This window comes from Anolis carolinensis, chromosome 1 (genome assembly GCF_035594765.1).
Source record: "Anolis carolinensis isolate JA03-04 chromosome 1, rAnoCar3.1.pri, whole genome shotgun sequence".
NCBI lineage: Eukaryota > Metazoa > Chordata > Lepidosauria > Squamata > Dactyloidae > Anolis > Anolis carolinensis.
Genome location: NC_085841.1, coordinates 316006588 through 316033619, shown reverse-complemented (window position 1 = coordinate 316033619; position 27032 = coordinate 316006588). Strand labels below are relative to the sequence as shown.

Here is a 27032-nt window from a genome sequence, read left to right as displayed (position 1 = left end):
ATATTGGTTTGAAACTGCATTAAATGGTCAGTGTTGATGGTGACTCAGCTCAAATCCTGGGCTTTTGAATTCTGGTTCGACCACTTGCTTTTTCATTCACACTGTCTTACGGTTTCTTTACAGAAGGTAAAAAATAAATGCAAAATAAAGTATGAATTATGTTTGGTCCATAACCTTCTAATAATTCACTTGATACCTTCTTCCTTACAAGATGTTTGACTCATTTGCTCAAGTTAATAGACTTTGGCTCTATTATTTCCATTCTCACTATTACTTCTTTCCCACCATCTGAGCCTCTGAATAGGAAAGCAGGAATCACAGTTTTTTATCAGAACTTTGCAGCCTTGTGGAGGAAAGCTCACTTACAAATCCTGTCCTGCTTCAAAAATGTTTTGATTTACTCCTTATACATTTCCTCCTTAAATATTATAGAAATAGCTCTTAACGGTAACATAAATGTATTCATTTACAAGTGCTCTGTCGCATTAACTACTTAATAAATCTCTGAAATGCTCCTGAGCTGTTGAATTATAAGAAGACACTTCATTTGTCACCTCACATGATATCTAGCTTGCTGGCCTTTTATTTTCCAAATAAAGAAGTCTACTTCAATTACTTTGGACTGATTTTTAGTTCATTTAAAAAGCTCTGGGAAATACAGTCAAAACGGCCTGAGAGAAAACAGCATGTTTTCCTCATGTTGAAACACCTGGCTATTTTGTTAATTCTACATTATAATTATTTATTAAATGTTGAAATGATGGTGTTAATGAGATATTTTTAAGATGTGGCTTACGATATTCACCCAATTAGTATTTCTTCTCCATTGTTTCTCAAAGGCACGTAGACTTGTAAACATTCAAAGCTAACTGAACAAGCTAATGATAAATACCTTTCAAAAATAAAACATATTTATTGATAACTTTATTGATAACATTAAAACCTTTACTTCATAATTAATGCTTTGCTAAGCAAGACAGATTGCCACCACTCTACAAAACTGACAAGTAATTGTGTTTTGTGATATGTGTGTGTGTGTGTCCTACCTCCTTTCTCCTGGTTTTTCCTTCAAGCATTTTTATACCTTTTCTGAACTTCGGAATTTCTATCTCCATGTTACTTGTCTTGTGATTGGAATATAGGTCGCCTGTATAATGATGTTAGATAACAGCATTCACAGTTAAACTGGGAAAGGTGAGCTGGAGTAAATTTCTCAATCCAGACACTATTCAGACAAGACACCGTTACAAATTAAAGTTGAGGAAGCTTAATAGTACTTCAGCATTATATCTGAGTCAACAGTCTATAGATTGCAATTAGGTGCAAACTAGAATTGCAATATATGTTTTAAAATGGGTTTATACATCTTAATTATATAGATGGTTTGAGGTGCCAGCAGAATTGACAAACCATGCCACTGAGTTACAAAGGAATCTCTGTAAAATTTGAAGATGGGGTGAAACTTTAAGGCTAAAGATTTACCGCCATAGCTGGAGGTAGTAACGGAAAAAGCTATATCTCTCAGGAAGCTCATTAAATGGAACGGTATACTGTATAGGACATGACAATCCCCATCTTCTGCCAAGACCCTTATCAGGGTTGTACTTAAAGCATCTTAGTAGCATTGTCAAAAGATCATAGAGACTGAGGAATGGAATTGCCAGAGTTTCTGTATTAATAGTTGGCAAAAGGTTTTTTTTCTTCCTGAAATTTGCAGTGTTTCTATATACTTTCAAATAATCATTTGAAATATCTTCTTTTCAGTACATGTTCATTTTCCTTTTCTATTTTCTACCTTCCACTGCAGCTACATTGAAGAAGTTGATATCTCGGACGATGGTTTCCTGGGCTCAGGAAGACCAGATCCAAGACCCAGAATTAGTTCGTATTATGTTTAATCTCCTTCGACGACAATATGACAGCATTGGTGAACTGCTGCTGGCTCTGAGGAAGTCCTATACTATCAGTGCTGCCTCTGTGCAGGATACAATAAACTTACTAGCAGCACTGGGTCAAATTCGCTCTCTTCTTAGTGTCAGAATGGGAAAAGAAGAAGAATTGCTTATGATTAATGGTCTTGGGTATGAAAAATATTTTATATGACTCCTTAAAGACCAGTTTAAGATCGGAATATTAAACCTTTATTTATTGATCCTTGATTATAGTAAATCCATTCTGTCAACTCTGTCTCTAAAAGTAGCAATACACTCTGTCTCTAGAAGTAACTCCCAAGGGTTACAGGTAGAGATCTTACCTGCTGTATTCTTGCTGTTCAGATTTTTTTTTTCTAGAAATGATACAGTCATCCCCCCACACTTGTTGGAGTTAGGGGCACAGGACCCCATGAAAGTGAAAAAGTGAATAAAGAAATTGCTAAAACAAATTACCATAGATATCAGCTCTCTAGGAATGTCTATATTTTCCAGCATGACTTTGGGCACATCTACACTGCCTCCCTTTTTGGGCTAATCTGACACATTGGACTTCCACAGGGACTCCCTCAGTTGCTGCAGAGGAGGCAGGGAGTCCTCACTGCCCAATGATACTGAACAGCTACCTTTTCCCTGCCTCTTGCTCTGACACAGTCAGAACTGCAGGATGCCAAAGGGGGAGGGAGGGGAGAAGGAAATCCCACCTCCTCTCCCTTTTTGCTTTCCAATGCTCCCTGTCACCTTGGCTGATATCAGAACATGCAACGGAGATCACTGCAACATGGGGGCAAGGAGAAAAAGGTTCCAATCCTATTTATTTATTTATTTATTTATTTATTTATTTAATAGTATTTATATTCTGCCCTTCTCACCTCGAAGGGGACTCAGGGCGGATCACAATGTACATATATATAGCAAATATTCAATGCCATTAAACAAACAACAGACAGACAGACACAGAGGCTATTTAACCTCCCCGATTCTGGCTTTGTGAGGGCATGCTCGATTCTGGCCACAGGAGGAGCTGCTGCTTCATCATCCACTGTCACGCCGAGTCCTTTTGATCCGGCACGCAGGCTGCTGGACATTTTTTATGGTGTAAATCAGTTAAATTAGCCTCCCTGCATAAGTGGTCCCTAAATTTTCCTACTTGACAGATGCAACTGTCTTTCGGGTTGCTTAGGTCAACAACGAGCAGGGCTCCAGGGAACAAAGGATGGTAGTTGAAACAGCTACATCTGGTTCCACTTGGGAAGCATCCTCAACTGTCCTCACTGCCCCTGTTTGGGGCAAAATTTGGAGTATCCCAAAACTTTATGTAATGCGGAACCTTGCCCCGTGTTACAAGAGATGAACTTTATGTGCTGTGTTGTCGAAGGCTTTCATGGCCGGGATCACAGGGTTGTTGTATGTCTTTCGGGCTGTGTGGCCATGTTCCAGAAGTATTCTCTCCTGACGTTTCTCCCACATCTATGGCAGGCATCCTCAGAGGATGCCTGCCATAGATGTGGGCGAAGCGTCAGGAGAGAATACTTCTGGAACATGGCCACACAGCCCGAAAGACATACAACAACCCTTTATGTGCTGTGTAGCCACCAAAGAACTGGTCAGAGTTCAAAGAGCAGTATATAAATTAAATAAATAAATAAATTAGAATTAGACGATATTGTTAGTAATTGCTCTTGAATTGTGAAACAAAAAAAGGATGATACACATTTCATGATTTAGGTGGAGCTTATCCTGTAAAATGATTACTTGTTACGTTTGTTTTCTCATCCCATTTAGAGATATAATGAACAACAAAGTATTTTACCAGCATCCTAACTTAATGAGGGTCCTTGGTATGCATGAGACAGTTATGGAAGTAATGGTAAATGTGCTTGGAGGAGACAAATCTCAGGTAATTTTATGTTTGTCATGATTTTTGCAAAATTCTAACAAGTTTTTTAAAGTTGGCATCTTGAGTATGTACGGTGTATAGACTGTGCTGTCTATTCTGTTAAAGGCAAGATAGTTTAGACAAGTTGTTGTTGTTAGGTGTTAAATATCTTGCAGACCAAAGGTGTTAGGAATTGCTTTAGAAAACCTCAGCATGGAATACACCCCATTAAATAGGATGAGCTGGAAGAGTCACAAGTGCCTAAATCCAGTTGCCAGTCCCATTAAAGTAAACTCAATTAACTGATGAATCGTAAATCCACATTTAATGCAAATCCAATTGCAGATTTTTTCCTGTTGATTATCTTTCCATAGATTTTTTTCACATACAACCAATTAATCCAAGAAGTCACATTCCTAGAATGTGGTACCTAATTCCCCAAAACATGTCCACATATATAGTTCCTCCAGCGAATCCACACAAAGCACACATAAACTTTTATGGATTCAACCTGTATTAGGTGAAGTTACACTCCCCTGTAGATGCTGCTGAGTAATAAGCAACCTTGGATTAAAACTTAAAAGCCTAAACAAAAAAACCCCAAAATCAATAATATGCATAATATAAATTCCAGTATGAGGAATTTTCTCTTTTGTTCCTCCCAAATACATGCTTTTAATCCTGTTAGCTAATTCAAAAGGGCAAAGGCTTAATCCTTTCTCCCTGGAAAGTACAGTTCCTCTCCCCTTCAATACACACACACACACACACACACACAAATGAATATTTTCTTTTGGTCAATGGTCAGCAATAAAAACACTATCTAATTCTTTCAGAGCTAAACTACTAAGGACAGCCCCTGCATTTGGGTTTCCCCACCCACTGGGCTAATCCATCAACTCGTGGAGGTTAATCAGCCTTTGATATTTTAGTGAATTAAAATCTGAAACCATTTTGTTTAGGATGACTAATATGTATGACACACATTTTAAAATGACAGAAGAAAATTGCTAATGGTTTTGAGTACTGACCCAGACATGCCCCCTGCGTAACATATTGTTGACTGCAACAGCCTGATGCTTTTACTGTGACACTAAAATTATTGGTTTTCTGTGCTTTTAGTTTTAAAAACTTACTTATTAGCATTAATGACACAAGTAAAATTGTTGTTTGACTGGTAAATCATAGGAAAGCCAGCAAAATTTGCATGGTTCCATTTTATCAAAAGGAAAGATAAATAATTGTATTTGGAGGAGAAAGTAATGCATAGCATCAGGGTGCACTTCTGAAGGTGAAAACAAAAACCTCTCCTGTTTTCTTACTGAATTCTTTCTTCACCAATCCTTTCTCTTGAGAAGACTGTCCTTTCCTTTCCCAGTCTATATAATTATGACAAAAGTAGCTAATGGCCCCCAACTAATTCCTTTACGAAGCCAGGAAGTTGCATAAGGTAAGGTGTTGCCACCTGGATCCCCAGTGCCGTTGCCTGCTGTATATGAATGATCATGGCATAGTTACCTCACAGTGGCTAGGTTCTCAGCTGTCATGAGATATACATTTTGTAAGATGTACAAGACTGCCTTGCAGACAATTTTATGGTCCAGAAGGTAGAAGAGGCAATTAGGGGATCGGCTACTCTCGATCTCATCCTAACAAATGTGGAGGACCTAATCAATGCAGTTGAAGTGGTCGGATCCTTAGGGGCAAGTGACCATGTTCTCCTGCAGTTCACCATACAAAGGAAGGCTGAAACTAAGACAAGTCAAACCCGCATTCTGGACTTTAGGAGAACTGACTTTCAAAAAATGAAGGAAATACTGAGTGACATTCCATGGACGCAATACTAAACGACAAGGGAGTTTGTTTCCAGACTTTGGCTAAAACAGGCCTTGCTGCAGTCCCTATTAAGAAGAGCATTTTATCTTGATTTTTATTTAGTTTTACTTTTGATATTCCCAACAGGTATATTTCGGGTAGTAGAGAATTTTTTTTTGTATTATTTCTTATGTTGCTTTATGAATCACCAGTTCTCCAGAGGACAATGGGAAGTCACAACAACTGTTTTTCTTTTTCATTTTTTTCTTTTTCTTTTTTCCCCTTTTTCCCCCTTTTTTTACTATCTCTTTGTTTTTTCCAACCTTTTTTTTCTGACAACTCTGTCTCACTATCCCTACACAATTGTTTTCCTCACTTTCACTGTATTTACTACTGTATAATATAATAAAAATTATTTAAAAAACAAAAGAAAAAAGAACTCTTATTATTGTCAAGGTTATGTGCTCTAATTTTTTAGTTGCATACATGTTGTTAAAAAGGGGCCCCTGGTGGCACAGTGTGTTCAAGTGCTGAGATGCTGAACTTGCGGACCAAAAGGTCCCAGATTCAAATCCCGGGAGCGGAATGAGCGCCCGCTGTTAGCCCCAGCTCCTGCCAACCTTCGGCGGGAAGGTAATGGTGCTCCATGCAGTCATGCTGGCCACATGACCTTGGAGGTGTCTACGGACAACGCCAGCTCTTCGGCTTAGAAATGGAGATGAGCACCAACCCCCAGAGTCGGTCACAACTGGACTTAACGTCAGGGGAAAACCTTTTTACCTACATGTTGTTAATTTATGAGGAATTTAGGGGAAAATTAATACCACTTCAATTTTCTGTGATTGTGTTTTTTTCTCTCACTTAGATTGCTTTTCCAAAAATGGTAGCAAGTTGTTGTCGGTTTCTGTGCTATTTCTGTCGAATCAGTCGCCAGAATCAAAAAGCCATGTTTGAACACCTCAGCTACTTACTTGAAAATAGCAGTGTGGGACTTGGTATGTTGTATATATATATTTATTTAATTATTTAATTAACTTACATTTGCTGACATTTGTTAATCTTCTTGCTGATAGTTACTGAAATAGTTTTGGTAGCATTTGAGTTTTGAGAATATATGTATTCTGAAACTCTACAAAGCAGCTCTATGCACGTTTTACTGTAACCTATCTTGGCATCTTTAATATGAAAAGTGGGAATAACATGTTTCTTATAAAATAAATAAATTAATGTATAGCTGAACATGCTAGTGTGATATGCATATATTTTAAGTGTTCCCTTTAAAAAAATAGCAGTATGAAAAGTACAGTATTTCCCAGCTTTCAAATCAATTCAGAAAAATATTATAAATGAGAATGAATCACAAAAATATGGATTTTGGAATTCTCCCAATAAACCTATCATATAATGAACTCAAAGACTGTAAGTGCAGGGAGGAGAGAATACATGCTTGCACTTCAGCTAAACTGCAAGGTAACTGCTGCCCTCTGCTGTATAAGGAGCATAACTAATATTATTTTGACTACTATGGATTTTCATATCTTTTCTTCCAGCTTCTCCTTCCATGAGGGGTTCTACTCCACTAGATGTAGCAGCTGCTTCTGTAATGGATAATAATGAGCTTGCACTTGCATTGGAGGAGCCAGACTTAGAAAAGGTAATTATTTACTTCCCTTTTTTACTTTTTCTACTGAATCTCAGTTGCAGTTTAAATTACCATCTTTTCTCCTTTTTCTGCACTCACAGAGCTCAGATGGTGTTGTATTTCAGTGTTGATGTTGATTTTTGTGGAGAGGTGGCTGCCAAGATAGCGGAAATGATCAGCATTTTGTAATGTTACACTATTAAGCTATATTTCTGGCATTGCAGAGGGATTATACCTATACCATGAATGCCATGTACAGAGGCTGATTTTTGAAAAGGGTGATGATGGTGGCATCTTTGAAGTCTGCAGGGATTTTCTCGGTCGCCCACACTTTTTCAATGACTATGCCTCAAACTTTTTTAAACAGAGGGCCAGTTCATGGTTCCTTAGACTGTTGGGTACCAGAATATAATTTGAAAAAAGTGAACGAATTCCTATGCACATTGCACATATCTTATTTGTAGTGCAAAAAGAAAAAAAAGAAAATATTCAAAACAAATACCAAATTTAATCAACATAAACTTACCAGTATTTCAGTGAGAAGCGTGAGCCTGCTTTTGGCTGATAAGATAATGAATTTAATTAGGATTGTTGTTGTGTGTGTCTTCAAGTTGTTTCAGACTTAGTATAAAGTTTAGGTTGGGAGGCGAGTAAATGACCTTGGAGGGTTGTATCCAACCCTCATGTCTTAGTTTAGGGACTCCTGCCCTAGGACATAGCAAACACAAGCAACATCTCATTAGTAGCCTTTCTGAGGGGTCTGGAGGCTATATAGTTTCATGTCTTCAACCCTTTACAAACTTCTTGCATCTCCTGGATCTCATAGTGGAATTTAAAATGAATTCTCATTGTCCTGCCCAGTCTTCTTTGAGCCATTGTGAAAGATTTCCTCCAATTCCTTTCCTGTTAAACCCCCGGCCCCCAGTAGTCACCATACTTTCCCATGTTCCAAGGAAGGAATGCAGAAGTGAAATTTTTGTACGTATTCTACATACTATTGTAAATGTCTCTAACATTAATTCAACCAAATTCTTCTCTCTTGAAACGTAATGTTTACCCATGTGATCTACAATAGCTCAATCAATTCACGAACATCTGTATATTGAAGCGATTGAAGCAATAGAAGAGGCGCCTAAGTATCTGTGTGCCTTCTAGAAACATAGAGTAGTTTTTTTGCATTATTCTATCCTACTTTCCTGGTCACATGGTTTCCAGATTTTGTATTATATGCTGAATTAAGAAATGTATTATACTAGCAAATGATGCTCAGAATCACATGTGTTTTACAGTTTGTTATACATCTATAGCCTTTTTGACTAATGTTCCTCCACTAGTTATCTCTAAGACTGCCAGCTGCAGCATACCTGTTACATTCACACATGACTTGTAGGAGGAAAAATTAGCTGAGGCTGCCTTGCCAGAATGACCTTTGAGAGTGTAGTTTGAGTTTCACTTTTTAATCAGCCAGATCTCACCCTGGGTAGCTCAGTTGTGCTCCATTTTGTTTTGATTCCTCCTTAAACTAAGCAAGAAATGGAATATTGGATACACATTGTAAAATTCCACAATGATTTCAGTCCTATCAAAGAAGTTGCAGCATTTTATCTAGTCTCTATGCATATTCAGAGGAACAGAGATTGCCTTCTGAGAGATTTATTTTAGTATTTGTTTACCTCTAGTTTATTCTTTCCTCTTTATATTTATTTTGTATTTCTACTCTAGCTAATTAATTATTTAGCTTGGTCATGAAACTGTAAGGAGGGGCCAGAGGAGACAGCTTGTCAACAAAACTTTTGGATATGTTATTTGTTGCCTCTGTCTGGATGATAATGACTAATTGTCTATTCTGTATAGATTTCTCCTGTGCTCCATTGTTCATGGCAAATATCCAGTGTTGCATTGTTGTGTATATTACAGAAGATTCTAATGTCTTTCTGCAAACAGATCTCTTTAACTAAGGTGGAGTAATTGTCTCCAGCGGAATTAAGTCTTCAGTCCCTTCTGCTTTTGTCTTATTCTTATTTTTCACCTTCTTCCTTGGTAACTGGAACTTCTGCAAACATTTGCAAATGATTTTACTGTAGCTCTTTGTGTTCATCTTTTGTTTTTTAAACTATTACCACAGTAGATGATACCAGTTTTTGTATTGGACAGGTTGTAACCTACTTGGCAGGTTGTGGACTTCAGAGTTGCCCAATGTTGCTAGCTGCAGGATACCCTGATACAGGCTGGAATCCAATAGAGGGTGAACGATATCTATCCTTTTTAAGGTTTGCAGTTTTTGTTAATGGTAAGTTTACATAGTCAATTGAAGATTATGAGGAAAATGAATATTTTTCTATTATTGAATTTTAAGAATTGGTACCTCTGCACAGCAAATCACAGGTTCAATGTCAAGGAATTCCAACATGGTCCAGAACACCAAAAGAGAAAGGAGTTCATCATGGATGGGAGTTTCTGAAAAGTGAGATATTGGAGGTACAATTTCAATGAGAACCTGTTTGAAATTGTACCTCATTTTGTACCTCCAAGAGCAGGTGTCCAAAGGACACAAAATGAATGTCTAATGAACTTTCAATTGAGCTACGATTTAAAGAGGACATGTACAAGAAATGGAAAAAGGGAGAAATTACCAAAGGGAAATTAAAACAAATAGCCAGTATGTGTAAGGAGAAAGTTTGAAAAGCCAAAGTGCAGAACAAGCTCAGGCTTACTAGAGATGTTATAGACAATAAAAATTGCTTTTTTATTATATCTATAGCAAAAGGAGGAACAAAGAAAAGGTAGGGCTGCTGCATACAAGTGATGGCAAAATGCCAGGAGACAGAAAAGGCAGAACTGGTCAACACCTTCATTGCCTCAGTCTTCTCCCAAAAGCTTAACGGTGCTCAAGTTGGGGTGGATGGAGCAGAGAAGGCATTAGGGGAAATGCCACATTACCATATTCTGTGGCAGTCTCTGATGGAAGTGCACCATAAAATTATCTCAAAAATTCCTAGGCGGGACATATATTGTCAGATGCAGACAGATGAAACAAGTCACCATGTTGTGTTATGGTTCCAAGCTTCATACTGTGACATAAACCTTTGTGGACCAGAGCCCACTTCATCAGATACATGAAATGCCATCCTGAGTTGGTTGATGCATATCCATATGAATGTAAAGAGAAGAAGTAGTCATTTCAGCAGTGTTGCAGGGGTATACAGTAGAATATAAACAGCAATCCTTGAGTTATATCTTCAATCATATAAAATAATTACAATGTGCCAGTTGTACAAAATACTTAAATAAAGTTAAGTTCTTAATTAAGTTATGCATTTTCTAATATAAGGAATAATGCTATTTATTTATTTATTTTTAACTTAAGTTAAAATTTCAACTTTAAGTTATTTGTGGTCCCATTCTGGGAATCATTAACCTCCAAGATACTCTTCCAAGTGTTTATTTGCTACAAATACATGAACAATGATAACAAATTGAGAACATTGTATTAAAATATAACAAAATCATGAGCTCACAATACAACAAAAATATTAATTCTCATACTACGTTTTTGTTTTGTTTTATATTCAGATCCGTAAAAATGTTTTTTTGGGTTTCCAGGTGAAAGTGTTGAGGAAAATGCCAGTGTTGTTGTCAAGCTTCTTATTCGACGCCCAGAATGTTTTGGTCCTGCTCTTAGAGGAGAAGGAGGAAATGGTTTGTTGGCTGCTATGCAAGGAGCAATTAAGATCTCTGAGAACCCAGCTCTTGATCTCCCCTCTCAAGGATACAAGAGAGATTTGTAAGTGAATGTAAACAATCATTTCCATCACTCTGGAATATGATTTCATTCATTGTCAGTTAAATTATAATATTGAACACAAGTAAAGAAAACTTTCAGTTAGGAACATAGGAAGCTACCATATCCCACTGGGGGGAATATTACAGTTGTTGCCCCCATTTTATGCAAATCAACATTTTAGACCAATCAGCTGATACATTACTTCATGTATGAGTATACATTACTACTGACTGAGATTACTACATGGTTAGATCAGTCACTGAGATTTGTCTAGTCATCCTGACTTGATAATTAATCATGAATAGACTTAACTTTTATACAAATCTTAACACCCCTTCTATATTCATTATTAATTTCATCAAAATATAATGCATATTTACATTATCCTGTGATAATTGGATTTTGAAAAAATTGCCTTGTGGAAACAAGGATTGGTTGGTGATGAAGCTTTAGTAGAAACACCTTTTCCCCATGGTAATTCTTCCAGGATTGAATTTCCCTTCCGAGGGGTAGATCTTTCTCACTTCCTGTTGTCTCAGACCCATTCTTAACTATGAGTTGTTTGTAACTTAAGGACTGCTGGTATTCCTACCTGAGGTCAGTCAATAATAATGACCTAATTTACATATCACTTTGATTTTTCTGAATGATAGAAAGAATTGTTGATCCCTGCTTGATTTCCTTTCAGCAGTCTTGATGAAGATGAAGAAGAGGAAGGAGTAGTGCACATGGGCAATGCAATTATGTCCTTTTACTCTGCTCTTATAGATTTACTTGGACGTTGTGCACCAGAAATGCATGTAAGTGGTTTTCTTCTTTGTGCAGTAATATAAAATATAATATATAAAATACTATAATATAAAATACTTTTCCAAATTATCCTCAAATATTTATGATGAGCAACAAATGAATTACTTTACCTTTTTAAACTTTTTAAACTTCACGACTTATCAATAGTATTCAATAAAAAGTCCCTTCTTACAAGAATGGTCATTTCAAATAGAAGAAATCTATCATTTTTAATATTTTAAAAGGAAAGTCAGGGGGAAATGCTCATAAAAGTCCTCTTCTTGTCCCTCTCTGGAAAAGCATTACTGCTTTAAGAGTCAGTTGAATAGCCATTATATATGAGATGGCTTTGTTGATATCACCAAAAGATCTTCTATACATACTATTAAACTAACATTGCCTTTTGAACTTTTACTGTACAAACTCTTACTGTGATGATATTCCTGGAATAATTTTTCCTAATAAATGCCCAGGTGGCTTTTTTTTTACTCTGTGCACCAACTGTACCCTTTTAAACTCTTACTTTGTGCACTACTAAGATTCATGTTGTGATTATTTTAATTCACCCTATATAACCTGGATCTCTAGAATCTGAAGGGATGCTTTCTCCCATGTGCACATACCTTAAGATCAATAAAAAAGTTCCACATGATGTTCTTTGTGAAAGGTTGGTTGGAAATAATTACAATTAGATTTATTGTTTGAACAAATACTCTTCCAAAAGTTCTAGATGAGATACTTGGCTGAGCATCAGTTGTAGCAGAATTGTATTTCTGTAGCAGTATTGTTCCGTCCCCCAGGACGATGGTTTGCCTTACCTATTGGTCATTTGTTTGTTTTCCCTCCTTTGCATTTTGTTTGAGCCTCTGGCTGCAAAAGCCTAGGAAAAGTGGCTTGGAATCTGCAATAGCTGGCTGCAGTTTTCTTTGCAGTGATTGGTCAAAGAGTGCAACATCTTAGGACCGCCCTTTTTACCAGGGTCTAGTCTCCATTTTAGAGCTTCATTCTGGCTATAGTCTTCCAACGTGCTGGAGCTGTGCAAGGCTAACTGGGACAAATCATCCTCAAAACCAGGCCAATCTAAGCCTATCCAAATTAGATAAGTATTGAATTATATTGATCTGGAATAGGAACTCTAGTTAGAGGAGCAGGGTTATTCTGTCGCTTCTAGAACTAATCTTTGCTGTAAAGATAGGGAAGGAAAGAGTTTCTCCTTCTAATATAGACAGCGTGATTAGGGTATAGTGGTTTTATAATCACCTTTGCTTTCTGGAACCAGGGATAATTCTGTACCTAAAACCTATGGAAATTTGTTTCATTTTCTGCAACTTTAAGATCTGTGCCAGGTTTACAACCTTGTATGAATAAACATCCTTTTTGAAGTTATCCAGACTCAGTCGTTCAATATCTATAGGACAGCTTATAGGGATTTGCAGTTCGCCCGGATAAAGGACAGCACGTTTCAGTTTTATAGTTTTTTATTGTCCGGCGGATGGCACAGTTTTGAGGTAGATCAGCGGTTTTTCCGCTTGAGCTAGCTTGCACGGCTTATAGTTTTTTATAGTTTAGGAAGTTTAGTTTAGGCCGCGGCTTTTCCGCCTGAGCTCAGTCTGCATACCTAAAGACTCTACCAGCGTCTGAGACAGTGGAGCCCGCTCTCAGACCTGAAGGAGTCAAATAGTGGGGCTCTATTTCCTTGCTATTTGGCTCGCGTGTGCGCACGTGGCCCAGTGGCTTTCTGGGTTTGCACAGGCTGTGCAGTTCCCAGCAACGTCCAGGGCTCCCTCGGCGGTAGACCTCGAGCCGCGGAGCACCAGCGACAGTTCTTTGGCTGGCTCTGAGGCGTGAAGCCCACCAGAACCAGGCTAGAACCTGGACAGGCCTGGCAACGCTGCTGCAAGTTCGGCCGGAGCACTCGACCTGCCTCATCGTCCTGCGGTGGTGACCTGCCTCATCGTCCTGCGGTGGTGACCTGCCTCATCGCCTGGCGGTGGTGACCTGCCTCATCGTCCTGCGGCTTCGACCTGCCTCATCGTCCTGCGGTGGTGACCTGCCTCATCGTCCTGCGGTGGTGACCTGCCTCATCGTCCTGCGGTGGTGACCTGCTTCATCGTCCTGCGGTGATGACCTGTTTCATCGACCTGCGGTGGTGACCTCCCTTCACAGCGGGGAGGAGGCGTCTTTTCTCTCCTCCTTTCCAAAGCCAGCCTCGGTGCTCCTTCGGCGGCAGGCCTCGAGCCGCAGAGCACGAGGTGCTTGAAAATTTGGCGAAGTCGCCATTTTGGCAGTTTACGTCACTCGGGCAAGGGAGGTATCAAGTGGCAAGTTGCTGTCAGTTGGCATTTTGCAGCTTGCCCACTAAAATCTGGCGCCAAAGGTCACAATCTTTGTAAAGTATAGTTACTTAGTGATATATATTGCTATGGTTAAGTGTTGTGCATTGTATTATATATTGCATTTGCTTTTATTGTAAATTTACTTGCTGGTATGTTGTATTTGCTTTTGTTGTAAATTTACTTGCTATTAAGAATACATAATGTCTATGCAATTTCAAGATGATACAGATGGTATACCTCCTTCTGAGGCTGAAAGTAGGAATGAAAGGCCCCAAAGGATAAAGCACCCTTCAGCCAAGATGCTAGCCCATCTAATAGGTGAAAAGGAGCTCCTCCATGTGAGGTTAGGTTCGGCATGGGAGCGAATTGTAACATTGATGGACAGAATTGAGAGCTTGGGTATTACAAGGGTGCCATCCATATTACAGACCGACCTTGAAGAGACCTTCGGTATTTGGAGGGGTTTGGTGTCTAAGATAGTCCAGGTCCTCGAGCGCATTAACGCCAAGGATTCAGAGTTAGAAATAGTGAGTGTCTTAGCTGACACTAATGAGAAAGAAAATAAGGTGAGGGCAATTCTAGATGCCTTGGAATTTAGTTCTCCACCTGTTAATCTAAGGTCTGAGCCAAAAGGAAATCAGTCTTCCTTATGCAGCCATGAGACCAATCTTTTAAAATCACCTGCTGTGGCACTTAGTCTTAAGTCCAACCGCTCTAGCCAGGTATCTAAGCTAAGGGAGTGTGCATCATCTAAACATAGCCACTCTAGCAAGTCTTCTGCTGCTGGGAGTGCCATCTCTTCCCTAGCTGCCTTGCACATTAAGGAGGCTGCACGTCTGAAGCTAAAGAGCAAGGTAGCGGGGGCGGAGGCTGATGCTAAGGCAGCTGATCTCACCCTTCCCTTTAAAGAAGAAGAGCAACGACTGCAAATAGAACAGGCCCGTAGACAAAGCGAAATGCAAATAGAACAGGCCCGTAGACAAAGCGAAATGCAAATGGAACAGGCCCAAAGGCAAGGTGAAATAGAAATGCTTAGAATAAGGATGGATGCTACTGCCAAAAAGGTAAGGGCTGAGACTTTGGCCAAGGCCCTAATTGAGCCACTCACAGAAGAAAATGTAAGTCAGTTGCCGAAGCAGGACCCTTCTTCCAAGGTGCTTGTGCATCTTAATAGCTTAAACAGCCAGTTTTCGGATGAGGAACAGGAAGACTTCTCTCCTTACCCAGAGCAGGGCCCCAAAGTCACTTTTGAGTTTCCTGCAGAGCAGAGCGTCATAGCGGGGAGCTCACCCTTGCCCGAGCTACCTGTGCCTCCTGCTAAATCCCTAGGTCAGTCAATCAGGGCCTCAAGGCCAAGTGCTAGTTGGCCCTTACAGACAGCTGCACAGGGAGCCACCGATTCGTCAGTGGTCGATGTCATCCCTCCAAGAGGCCAAAGGTTGACGCAAGGTGCACGGTGGGAGTCCACTCCACAACAGCAAACTCCTCAATTGTTCCCTTCGACGCCAGAGTCCCAGCTTGTCTCCATCATCAGAAGCCCCAGAAGAGATCTTAAGGACAAGGGTGTCGAAAAGTTTTCGGACAAGCCTGAGGAATTTCTTCTCTGGAAGGCCACCTTCCAGAGAGCAATCAGAGACTTAAAGTTATTGCCTGAGGAAGAACTGACTCTTCTGGCTGCATGGTTGGGCCCAGCCTCATCCTCACAAGTTAAGAAGATCTACGCAGCCCACGTAGCCGCTCCCGACAAAGCCCTGGAAAAGGCCTGGGCCAGGTTGCAGCAGAGGTATGGGGCCAGCACAGAGATTGAAGCATCTCTTATGGACAAGCTCCAAAGGTTCCCAGCTTTAAAACTCAAAGACTTCAAACTCTTGTGGGACCTTAGCGATCTCCTTATGGAATTAGAGTCGGCCAAGGAGAATCCAGAACTGCCCGGTTTGAAGTGCCTCGATCAGCACCTGTCCCAGAGGCAGATCTTGACCAAGCTGCCCTTCACTTTGCAAGAACGCTGGGGACAGGAGGTCTTCAACTACAAGGAGGCCCACTCCCAGGCATACCCTCCATTTTCTCATTTGGTCCAGTTCATCACCAGGGCGGCCAGAGAAAGGAATGATCCGCAGACGGGCCTCCCCACCTTATACCAAGGGACCCATCCAGGGAAGGCATCTGAAGTGGACAAGAAACCACCTAGAGAGGCCAATAGACCTGTCAGCGTAAAGGCAGTCGAAACTCAACACAAGACTGATGAACCCAGGTCGGAGGTAAAAGAGTTGCTTTGCCCTATCCACCAAAAGCCTCACAGCTTGGCCAACTGCAGGGAGTTTAGTAGAAAGTCATACAAAGAAAGGCAACAGCTAGTTCAAAAGCAGGGAATCTGCTTTAGATGCTGTGGAGCAACTCCACACTTTGCGTCCAACTGCAAAGAAAACGTCAAGTGTGAGAAATGCAACAGCCTCAAGCATTGCACCGCAATGCACAACTCCAGTGTCATCTCCCACCCCAAAGGGAACGTTTCACCAAAAGAAAAGTCAGCAGTCGAAGACACCGACAAGCCAGTCGTACCAGAGATGCAGGTGGAGGTTTCAGCAGTCGCCTGTACAGAGCTGTGTTCTGACTCGCACCAGTACAGAGTTTGTCATCCTATCTGCCTAGCGGATGTATATCCAGCCAAGAGCCCTTGGCTTAGAAAGAGACTCTATGTGGCCCTGGATTCACAGAGCGACGCCTCCCTGGCTACTCCAGAGTTCTTCCGCATGTTTGACCTTAAAACCAAGATGGTTGACTACACTATGACTACGTGTGCAGGAAAAAAGAAGTTGCAGGGTCGCATAGCATCTGGCTTTGTTGTCTCCTCTTGCGACCAGAAGAGGCAGTTCAAGTTGCCAGACCTGATTGAGTGTTCCTCCATCCCTCGGAACAAAAAACAAATTGTAACTAGAGAAGTTGTGGAGGCTCATCCACATTTGCGACGATTAAAGAATGCCATACCTGCTTTCCGTCCAGATGTGGACATTGCCCTTCTGCTTGGTGCGGACTGTCCGAACTTGTTCTATGTGAACGACCAAGTTAAGGGACCTCCAGGGGCGCCCATTGCTCAGCTGCTACCACTAGGCTGGACAGTTACAGGCCCAGTGTGCATAAACAAGATGCACCCACCATCGTCGTTGGACTCCAATCAAGCACAGGTGCTTAAAGGTGGACGTCCTACACTTGTGCGCAGTTGCCTAAGTCACATCTCAGTCTACTGCCAAGCAATAACTCCAGAGTATTCCTCCATTTTCAAAGTCTCTGAGAGAGACGAAGCCACAGCGCTCTCGAAAGATGAGCAAAGGTTTTCGGACATTATGAATGCTCAAGTCTCACGAAGTGCAGAGGTGAAAGCCTGCAAATCAACCACAGAAATCAAGATGGGCCAAAGATCTTGCCTGGAACCACACCGTTTTGAACGTTTTTCGGAGTGGCACAGTCTTCTTAGAGCAGTAGCTAGGCTTATACATCGTTTAGCTTGCAAAGATAGTGAGCCTTTACAGGTCCAGGATATGATAAAGGCTAAGAGCGTCATATTCAAGTCAGTACAGAGATCTGCTTTCAAGCAGGAAATAGCTAGGCTAGAGCAAGGGCTCAACATCCCTAATCAAAGTCTTCTAAATGAGTTAAACCCATTTCTAGACAAGGAGGGTATTTTGAGAGTGGGAGGGAGGTTAGCTAAGGCTAAACTCAATTGTGTGTCTAGGTTTGGGAGAGACCCAAAGGTTCAGAACTTTACGAATACTGAACAAATTATGTGGACTTTCAATGTTCCTCACGCCTCCCACATGGGTGGTGTTTGGGAGAGGATGATTGGTATTAGTCGCAAAATCCTTAATGCCATGCTTTTGAGTCATAGGTCATTGACGCATGATGTTTTGGTGACACTTATGGCGGAAGTTACCGCAATTATCAACAACCGGCCGCTGGTTCCCCTTACCAGTGACCCTGAGAACTTACAACCACTGACTCCTGCACTTATTTTGACACAAAAGGTGCCAGGATGGAAGGACGTCATGTTGCCAGTTCCGGACGGAACTCACCGTGCCCTGTGGAAACAGGTGCAGTCCTTGGCCAACCACTTTTGGAAAAGGTGGAAAGCTGAGTACTTAAGCCAGCTTCAAGCTAGAAGAATCTGGCAAAGCCCACAGGACAACATTGAGGTTAACAACGTTGTGTTGTTAAAGGACAAAGACTTGCCCCGCCATGCATGGCCCATGGGCATTGTATTAAAGACCTTTCCTTGCCCGGACGGTAAGGTCAGGAAAGTTCAATTAAAGACTTGCAACAGAGGCAAAGTGTCCATTTTGGACAGACCAATTAGTGACCTCGTGTTGCTTATTGGAGATGTTTAAAGTTCTAGTGTTTGTATTGTTGTATATACAAAGGTGTTTGTATGTTTTTGATTGGTAAATTCCCACATCCTGGGAATTTAGCGGGGAGTGTTCCGTCCCCCAGGACGATGGTTTGCCTTACCTATTGGTCATTTGTTTGTTTTCCCTCCTTTGCATTTTGTTTGAGCCTCTGGCTGCAAAAGCCTAGGAAAAGTGGCTTGGAATCTGCAATAGCTGGCTGCAGTTTTCTTTGCAGTGATTGGTCAAAGAGTGCAACATCTTAGGACCGCCCTTTTTACCAGGGTCTAGTCTCCATTTTAGAGCTTCATTCTGGCTATAGTCTTCCAACGTGCTGGAGCTGTGCAAGGCTAACTGGGACAAATCATCCTCAAAACCAGGCCAATCTAAGCCTATCCAAATTAGATAAGTATTGAATTATATTGATCTGGAATAGGAACTCTAGTTAGAGGAGCAGGGTTATTCTGTCGCTTCTAGAACTAATCTTTGCTGTAAAGATAGGGAAGGAAAGAGTTTCTCCTTCTAATATAGACAGCGTGATTAGGGTATAGTGGTTTTATAATCACCTTTGCTTTCTGGAACCAGGGATAATTCTGTACCTAAAACCTATGGAAATTTGTTTCATTTTCTGCAACTTTAAGATCTGTGCCAGGTTTACAACCTTGTATGAATAAACATCCTTTTTGAAGTTATCCAGACTCAGTCGTTCAATATCTATAGGACAGCTTATAGGGATTTGCAGTTCGCCCGGATAAAGGACAGCACGTTTCAGTTTTATAGTTTTTTATTGTCCGGCGGACGGCACAAGTATTAATATACATTCTCAAGGCAGTTCTGGATATTACAAACCAGCATTGACATATTTTTACACTTAGCAACTCCTGTACCTCCACATTAGCGAATATGTGTGATTTCCTAGATTTATTGAGGTCACTGACTTTTCAGCATGATTGTAGTAAAGCTATTTTCATTCTGGCTAATTAAATATTGAATAAAAATAAAATGACATTTTGATGTTTTAACAGCTTATCCAAACTGGAAAAGGAGAAGCTATTCGAATCCGGTCCATCTTGCGTTCCCTGGTACCAACCGAAGATTTGGTTGGAATAATAAGCATACCATTAAAATTACCAACAGTCAACAAGGGTAAATATGTGAGCTATCCTAACTGGTACTGTGATGGGAGAATGAAATTTGTCAGATCACTTCCTACTTCTAAGGCCTGGTTAGCTCATAACAGCTGGTGAGAAAATTTGAATTAGCAAGTGATCTAGCAATAAGAGGGTTTATCTCCAGTAAACCTAGATAGATGTATTCAGAGTAAGTTTGCCATTGATTTCCTTTTGAGACTGAGACTGTGACTTGTTGCAAGCCACAACTAATGTGGCTGTGTCTTTGAATTCTATCCCCTTTGAGCAAAATAAATGTGCTATATATTTATGTATCAGTCTAGATATTCTAGTAAAAAAATCAGCTGGAAAACTTGAATTGACTTATCCATGGGTCAATTAAAGTTCTGTACCTTATTTCATTTTTTTTTTAAATGACCTATCTTTAAGTAGAGTGTGAAAGGCAATAGCTTATTTCATCCTTGGAGAACCTAAAAGAAACAGCAAACCTCTCTACTCTCTCCACTACTATCTTTGGACTTTTTGAATGCCTGGACAGGAAACCGATGGTGGCAACCAGGGGTGGCTGACCCCCTGAGGTAGTCCTGGTGCTTTCCCGTCTTCATGGAATGACCCTTGACTTAACCATTTCATAATCCATAATTTCAGATTCAAGACCTAACCTCTACATATACATGAGATAGTACACGAGGAGGGCAACTAAAATTATCAAAGTTCTGGGGACCATGCACTCTGAGAAGCAGCTTAAAGAGCTAGATATGATTAGCCTGCAAATGAGAAGGTTGAGAGGAGATATGATAACCATGTATAAATATGGTTTATATGCCATAAGGAAGAGGGAGCTGCACTGGAGACTAGGACTCAGAGCAATGGATTCAAATTATGGGAAAGGAGATTCCACCTGAACATTAGGAAGAACATTCTGACTGGAAGAGATGTTCAACATTGGAACTCTCTGCCTCAGAGTGTAGTGGAAGCTCCTTCCATGAGGCTTTTAAACAGACGCTGGTGGCCATCGGTCAGGGGTACTTTGTGCTTTTGCTGCATGGACTACATGGCCTATGTGATCTCTTCCAACTCTATTATTCCATGATTCTGTAAGGTAGCTGTATGATGTTACTTCAGTGCTCAATAAAGCTGTATTGAATCTATAAAGCAATATTGAATTTATATGACCAATATTTTTTATCAAAGAAAATGTATTTCTTTTCAGATGGAACTGTTAGTGAGCCAGACATGTCTGCAGGTTTCTGCCCTGACCATAAGGCACCCATGGTCCTCTTTCTAGATCGTGTCTATGGTATAAAGGATCAAAGTTTTCTTCTCCATCTCCTTGAAGTTGGATTTTTACCAGATTTAAGAGCTTGTGCATCATTAGATACAGTGAGTATTTTTCTTATTCTTCAGCAGTATTCCAGTTTATGTACAAGCTGGGTTTTGTTATTTGATAATGGGAGAAACTTTAAGGTAAAATATGATAATATCTAATATTCTTTGTGAGATAAGGTTCTGTCAATTCTGATGTCATATGAAGTTTGCATTCAACTTTGCCAAGGTGATTTAGCTTTTTAAATATGCCAGCTCATATAATTTCATTGCTATGCATCTCTGTTATATCTTTAAAATGTCTTTTACAGATCTAACTACAAATTTAATCCCTGCCATGAGGTCACATAGGCAAGCAATGATCTTAATCTTACTTTCCATTCAAATGTGCCGGTGCCACCTCCAATCTTGAAATATATTCAATTTCCCAGTTGAGATAGCTTTGTCTTAGGATTGCCTTGTCAGAAACAACATGAAAGTAAACAACAGCAACAATGACATATTTCCCTTATCTTTCTTCTATCAGAGACAAAGCTTAGTTTTGTATCATTTCTCCCCCATAGGCTCATCATAATAGCATTTCCTGAGCTGTGATTATTTGCCACCAACCAGGCTTGCCTAGCTCCTCTCAAGACAGAAAGGATTTTCTGCCCCAATTTTGCAAGGCAGCCCAGGATTTTTTATAATAAGTGCACACTTATAAAAACCATATCAGGGCAGTGAAAATTTCTAAGGTTTCATTTTCCTTTAATATAAGTATAAAGCTACTAAAGTGCTTTTGTTAGCCACACTGCTTATTGCATATTTAATTTGGGTATAGAAATAAATTCTGCAGTTAACATTTGACCTGCAGATAATGAAATGCTATAAAACACAAAAGGCTTAATTCTCTACTTCAGTGAACATCAAATACTACTTTTGTGAAAGCAAAATGAAGTGTTTATAAGAAGTTCTAATATTATTTGTCTTTTACAAAGGCAAGTGATAATGGAAAATTGGTCTGGAACAGAATATGAAATTGAGAATCTTCCCACTACTTTCTCTGTTTTTTTAATGCTATAATAATGTCAGGAAAGTCCAGTTCCAATGTCACACAAACAAAGCTATTCATAATTAACGGTCCTGGTAAAAATAGCTGGAGCAGATCATTCTACTGCGGGGGAAACTGTGAAAAGTTTTATGGCACCTTAAAATCTAACATGTTTTATTGGACATATATTTTGATAGAAACTTACTGCGTCATTTTGGCTGTCACAGACTGTAAAGATGTCATGATCATTGTGTTTTATTCATGATTGCTATGTTTAGGTTGACTGTTTAAGGTTATATATATTTCAGCTATTCTTATACAGAAGTTGGGAGCCTCTAAGGCATGGCCAGGAAAAGGGGCGCGGCTTCACCTTGCTGGTGGAAGCCTTAGAATTCAAATTTAGCAGTTGGAATTGGGCAGTTGGAGTTTGACGGTTGACCAGAGCAGTTGGTTTTGTTCAGTGGGAAAGGAGTGAGATCGAGAGAAGGGATTGTGGGAGGAAGTTGAGCAGCTAGATAGTTTTAGCGGAGAAGGGCTAAAATTAAAGTTGCTGAGCCTTTAGTAGGGATAACTAAAGAGCTGAGGCTACATCCCTAAGTCAAGGAGGACTAGGGTTAACCAGTTAAACTCCCCAGTCCAAGTTTGATCGGGTACAGATCAACTAAGTTCAAGAAGGACAGTATTCCTAACTGAAAGAAACAAGTCATATAAAGCTGATACCATACTAAGCTCAGAGAAACTATTGAGAAATCTTGCAACACTTACTGTGCAGAAGTAACATCGTTCAACTCAAGATATAACATTCTTGCGACTATCAAGCTTTGTGCTATAAATAAACAAGTTACTGTTTCTTCAATTGTTGCTTATTATTTGAGCAAAGCATCTTTCAAAGGTGGTGGCAGCGACAACATTGAAAAGTGGGATACATAGAGGTAGAAGTTGAATCCTTCGCAATTTGGTGGCAGCGGTGGGATCCAAAAAGATTCCATTCCTGTCATCATACTTCTTTACACAGACTAACATAGCTAACCTGGAAATTCCTGCTGCAGAGAATTGTTTTTGGACATAGCTGGAACTAACCAGAAATGCAGAGTCAGGAGATCTCTGTATATTCTTGCTCCTACTACCGCCTTATGTTCTAATAACATGTGAATAGGGTTTATCTTTTTTTTAAAAATGCATCATATAACCAGCAGTTCTAAAATAACATTGTATAAATGAAAAATAAGCACACACTGGACATAAATATCTAGAGATAGGTAAGCAAGGAAAATGGTAATATATGAAACTGCAATGCAGAAGTGTGGAAACCAGTTTTCCCTCGGGAATAGAACAGATGTTTTAGTTCTAATAGGGCCTGCACAATTTATTTATTTATTATTCAGACTTATATGCCGCCACTCCCCTAGGGCTCGGGGCAGCTTATAAGAACAGGCTAAAATCAACAATTTAAAAACATCTTAAAAACATCTTTAAAACATCTTAAAAACATCCTAAAAGCACCTTTTAAAACATCAATAACAGAACTCAAAAGCCTGCCGAAACAGGTGTGTCTTACATGCCCTGCGGAAGGCCAACAAGTCCCGCAAGGCACGAACTTCAGGTGGCAAGGTGTTCCAGAGAGATGGCGCCACTGCTGAAAAGGCTCTGCATCTAGTTATTGTTAGACGCAAGGTCTTAAAACTGGGGACTTCCAATAGGTCTTGGTCCTCAGAACGGCGGGATCTCTGGGGTTTGTAGGGGGTTAGCGGTCCCTCAGGTACATCGGCCCAATTAGTGATCTCTCAAGCTCACATAGCCTTGTAGCCAAGTACTATTGCCTGGTTGTTTCTGGACAATTCCCTTTTTATAGTCTATCCACATGAGGAGATTTATCTGTCCATCTATGTAGGACACATGCAGCCCCCAGATGTTATTTTTGATGGAGTTTTTCTGCCAAACACGGCCAGTTGTCTCCCCTGAAACATTCAGTGGTGCAATTAGCAATTGGAGGCAAGCAGGTTTATTTTAAGTCTTACAGGAAGCTTTACATTCCAGATCTAACCACAGTGGAGTTCCACATGTGACAGGTGGGCTATGTTTGCATTGGTCATTAAGGGTTGTATGTGCTTCAGTCAAGTCTTATGCAAAAACCCTTTAAGGTTGATAAAGAGTACCTGTTCATCTGATGGTGACATTTTGTAATCAAAAGGTTTTCCTAAACAGCCTCTATATTTACAACAAGGTTTACATATTTTAATAGTTGTGCATATTTTTATGCAGGTTTCTTTGAGTACTACAGAGACAGCTCTTGCTCTAAATAGATATATTTGCACAGCTGTGTTTCCATTACTCACACGATGTGCTTCTCTCTTTTCGGGAACTGAGCATTATGTCTCACTGATTGATTCCACACTTCATACAATATATCGCCTATCCAAAGGACGCTCTCTAACAAAAGCACAAAGGGACACTATTGAAGAATGCTTGCTTGCTATCTGTCAGTAAGTATATGTACAAAATGCTTTTCTTTTAATATAGCCAAATTACTACAATTTCTTGTGTATCCATTGTCTGTGGAGACTCTAACTTCATGCAGATGTAAGCAATGTGGTAGGATTATATTCATCTTTTATTAAACTCAACACAGGTCTGCAACAGGATGTTTACAGGTGAAGAAAGGAGTTTTGGTGGTTGGATCTAGTTCAGGGTCTAATGCATTGTTAATTTATTGAGCTGAATAGGTATGTTCCTATTGTGCTGCTTACCTTCCAAAATGGGAACATGATATAAAATGTAGATAGCATGATATAAAATGACTTAAATAATAATTATTTTTAAATAAAAACATTATATATCACATATAGAAATAACAACAAAATACTTGATTGCAGCAGTTGCTAATTGGGAAGGAATGTTGGGAAGTTTATTCAACATACACTTTTTGTACAACAAAAACTTATGTTGTATAAAATACAAATTTTGTGTAAATAGCACTGATTTTGTGTAAAAGCAAAACATTGTGAGAACATAGGAAAAATAACAGAAAAATGTTAATATTCTTTGAATTTCAACCAATAGTGTGATTTTTTTAAAAAAAAATGTGCTTGTAGTAATAAAAAATAGCTAAAGATTTAAAACCCCTACTTAAGAATAATGATATTATTAATAGTGTGTTTCAATCGTTCCTGGTTGAATCTATTTTATTTACTCTTCTTGTTTTGTTTCACTTTCTCTTAATGAAATTAGTTTTGTGCTCTATTTTATAGTCATCTTGTGACTTCATTCAAATATGTGTAGATTAGTAATTATTGCTTTCTTTTTCCATAATAGCTATTTACGTCCTTCCATGCTACAGCAGCTTTTGCGACGACTAGTCTTTGATGTACCTTTACTTAATGAATATTGTAAAATGCCTCTTAAGGTAAATATTGGGATTTCTGGTAATGGTATCAAATATTTCAATGTGTATTGTGACTTTTTTTACATGTGTTTCAAAAAAAATTGGAGATTATATGATCCCAGTGATTAAAATGTGTGTCTGCAAGAGAGAAGGCCACCTTGTTAGCTAATGATATTTGTCCCCAAGTTCAATGCACAGAACTTCCTCATATGACCCACAGAAGTCTTGTTCAATCCACAGAAGTTTGTCATCTGACCCACAGAAGTCCTAGGAAAGCCCCTTCCTCACGGCTTGCCTCTTGTGCAGGTGTATTCCTGTTGTGCTGCTCACCTTCCCATCTGGGAGGGCAAGTGGCATTTATGGAAATCTCAATTACTTAATTATTAATTTAAGACAACAAAAAGTTTTAGTTTCTGTTCCCAGTCCTTCGAGAACTGCAGTAGATGATAAAGGGAATTATTGCCTTGTGTGTACAAAAGTACTTCTGTTAGAATAAAGCCACCAATACATACAAACTGTTTTTTTAGAAAAAGCATATGCTTGCTTTATAACAAAGCAAGCATCTACAGATGTCACTGTGTTATATTCAGACATATTCATTTTTAAAGAAACAACAAAATATACAATAAAATAATTAGACCATATTTATGCTTTTTGTTTTATAGATATTAATTTAATGTTGTTTTCTTCTATTAATGGATTTTTTTCGCCTTGCTATTCTTAGCTTTTAACAAATCACTATGAGCAATGCTGGAAATATTACTGTTTGCCTTCAGGATGGGGAAATTATGGAATTGCAGCTGAAGAAGAGCTACATTTAACTGAAAAACTTTTCTGGGGAATATTTGATTCTCTTTCTTCTAAGGTAATTGTAGTAGTTTATATTAATACGTGCACATGATGCCTATGCTGGATATGCTACACAAAATAGTTGTTTAAAATCTATTATGGTTTATTCCTTAAAAATAATAATACCAGTAAAACTTTAATGACCAGATTAATCACTCAGGGCCCTTATTCAGACAACATGATCAATAGGGACCCATAGATTTAACAGGAAAGCACACTTTGCTGGATGTTATTACATTTATCCAACAGAATACCTTATAACACTTTATGCCCAACCTGAGTATTTACTGTTCTCCAATCTGATCTATTGGACATGGAAAAAAAACAGTGTGCCTAACTGTTCAGATTACCAGGACTACAGCACTGAACTGATTTAGTTGGGAGACGTACTTGTGAGATTCGAGCAAAACTTTTGCAGTAGGGTCCAGTTTTGAAAAAGAACTGAGAATTTAAATAAAGATTATCTGATTACTTTCAATGTTGCCCTTAGGCCAGGAAACATATTACTTTGATAGACTGACTACCCATTTGTTGACAATATTTGCGAAACAGCAGTTTTCTACCAGCCATGGTTCAGCATGATCCAATACAAAGTCAATGGTCACTCGTTTTTGTTCTACTAAATTGAACTCCAACAGAGTTCTATTTAGGCTTTGTATGTGTAACATTGAGGAAACTACAGTTAATGCAGGAAAATAAAACTGAATTCACAATGTAGGCAGTATTTTCTGAACCAAGTCCTATTGAGATCTTCTGCAATAAT

The 27032-nt window shown here is 39.4% G+C and overlaps 1 protein-coding gene across 19 annotated transcripts in view; it reads left to right on the top strand.

The window, feature by feature from the left end:
• Positions 1–27032, top strand: part of ryr3 (ryanodine receptor 3) — a 342095-nt gene that overhangs the window by 187584 nt on the left and 127479 nt on the right. For 14 of the 19 annotated variants that reach the window (XR_010001819.1, XM_062967304.1, XM_062967301.1 and 11 more), the window contains 12 exons: positions 1808–2081; positions 3717–3831; positions 6491–6620; positions 7176–7279; positions 9422–9557; positions 10871–11051; positions 11740–11851; positions 19578–19698; positions 20896–21065; positions 24301–24521; positions 25351–25441; positions 26145–26285. Coding sequence is in view for 18 of the 19 variants with exons in the window: in XM_062967304.1 (XP_062823374.1) it covers positions 1808–2081; positions 3717–3831; positions 6491–6620; positions 7176–7279; positions 9422–9557; positions 10871–11051; positions 11740–11851; positions 19578–19698; positions 20896–21065; positions 24301–24521; positions 25351–25441; positions 26145–26285 (1796 nt within the window). In the remaining variant the exon portion in view is untranslated. The remainder of the gene's footprint in view (positions 1–1807; positions 2082–3716; positions 3832–6490; positions 6621–7175; positions 7280–9421; positions 9558–10870; positions 11052–11739; positions 11852–19577; positions 19699–20895; positions 21066–24300; positions 24522–25350; positions 25442–26144; positions 26286–27032) is intronic. The other 5 variants (XM_062967284.1, XM_062967275.1, XM_062967252.1 and 2 more) reach the window with 1 other exon arrangement.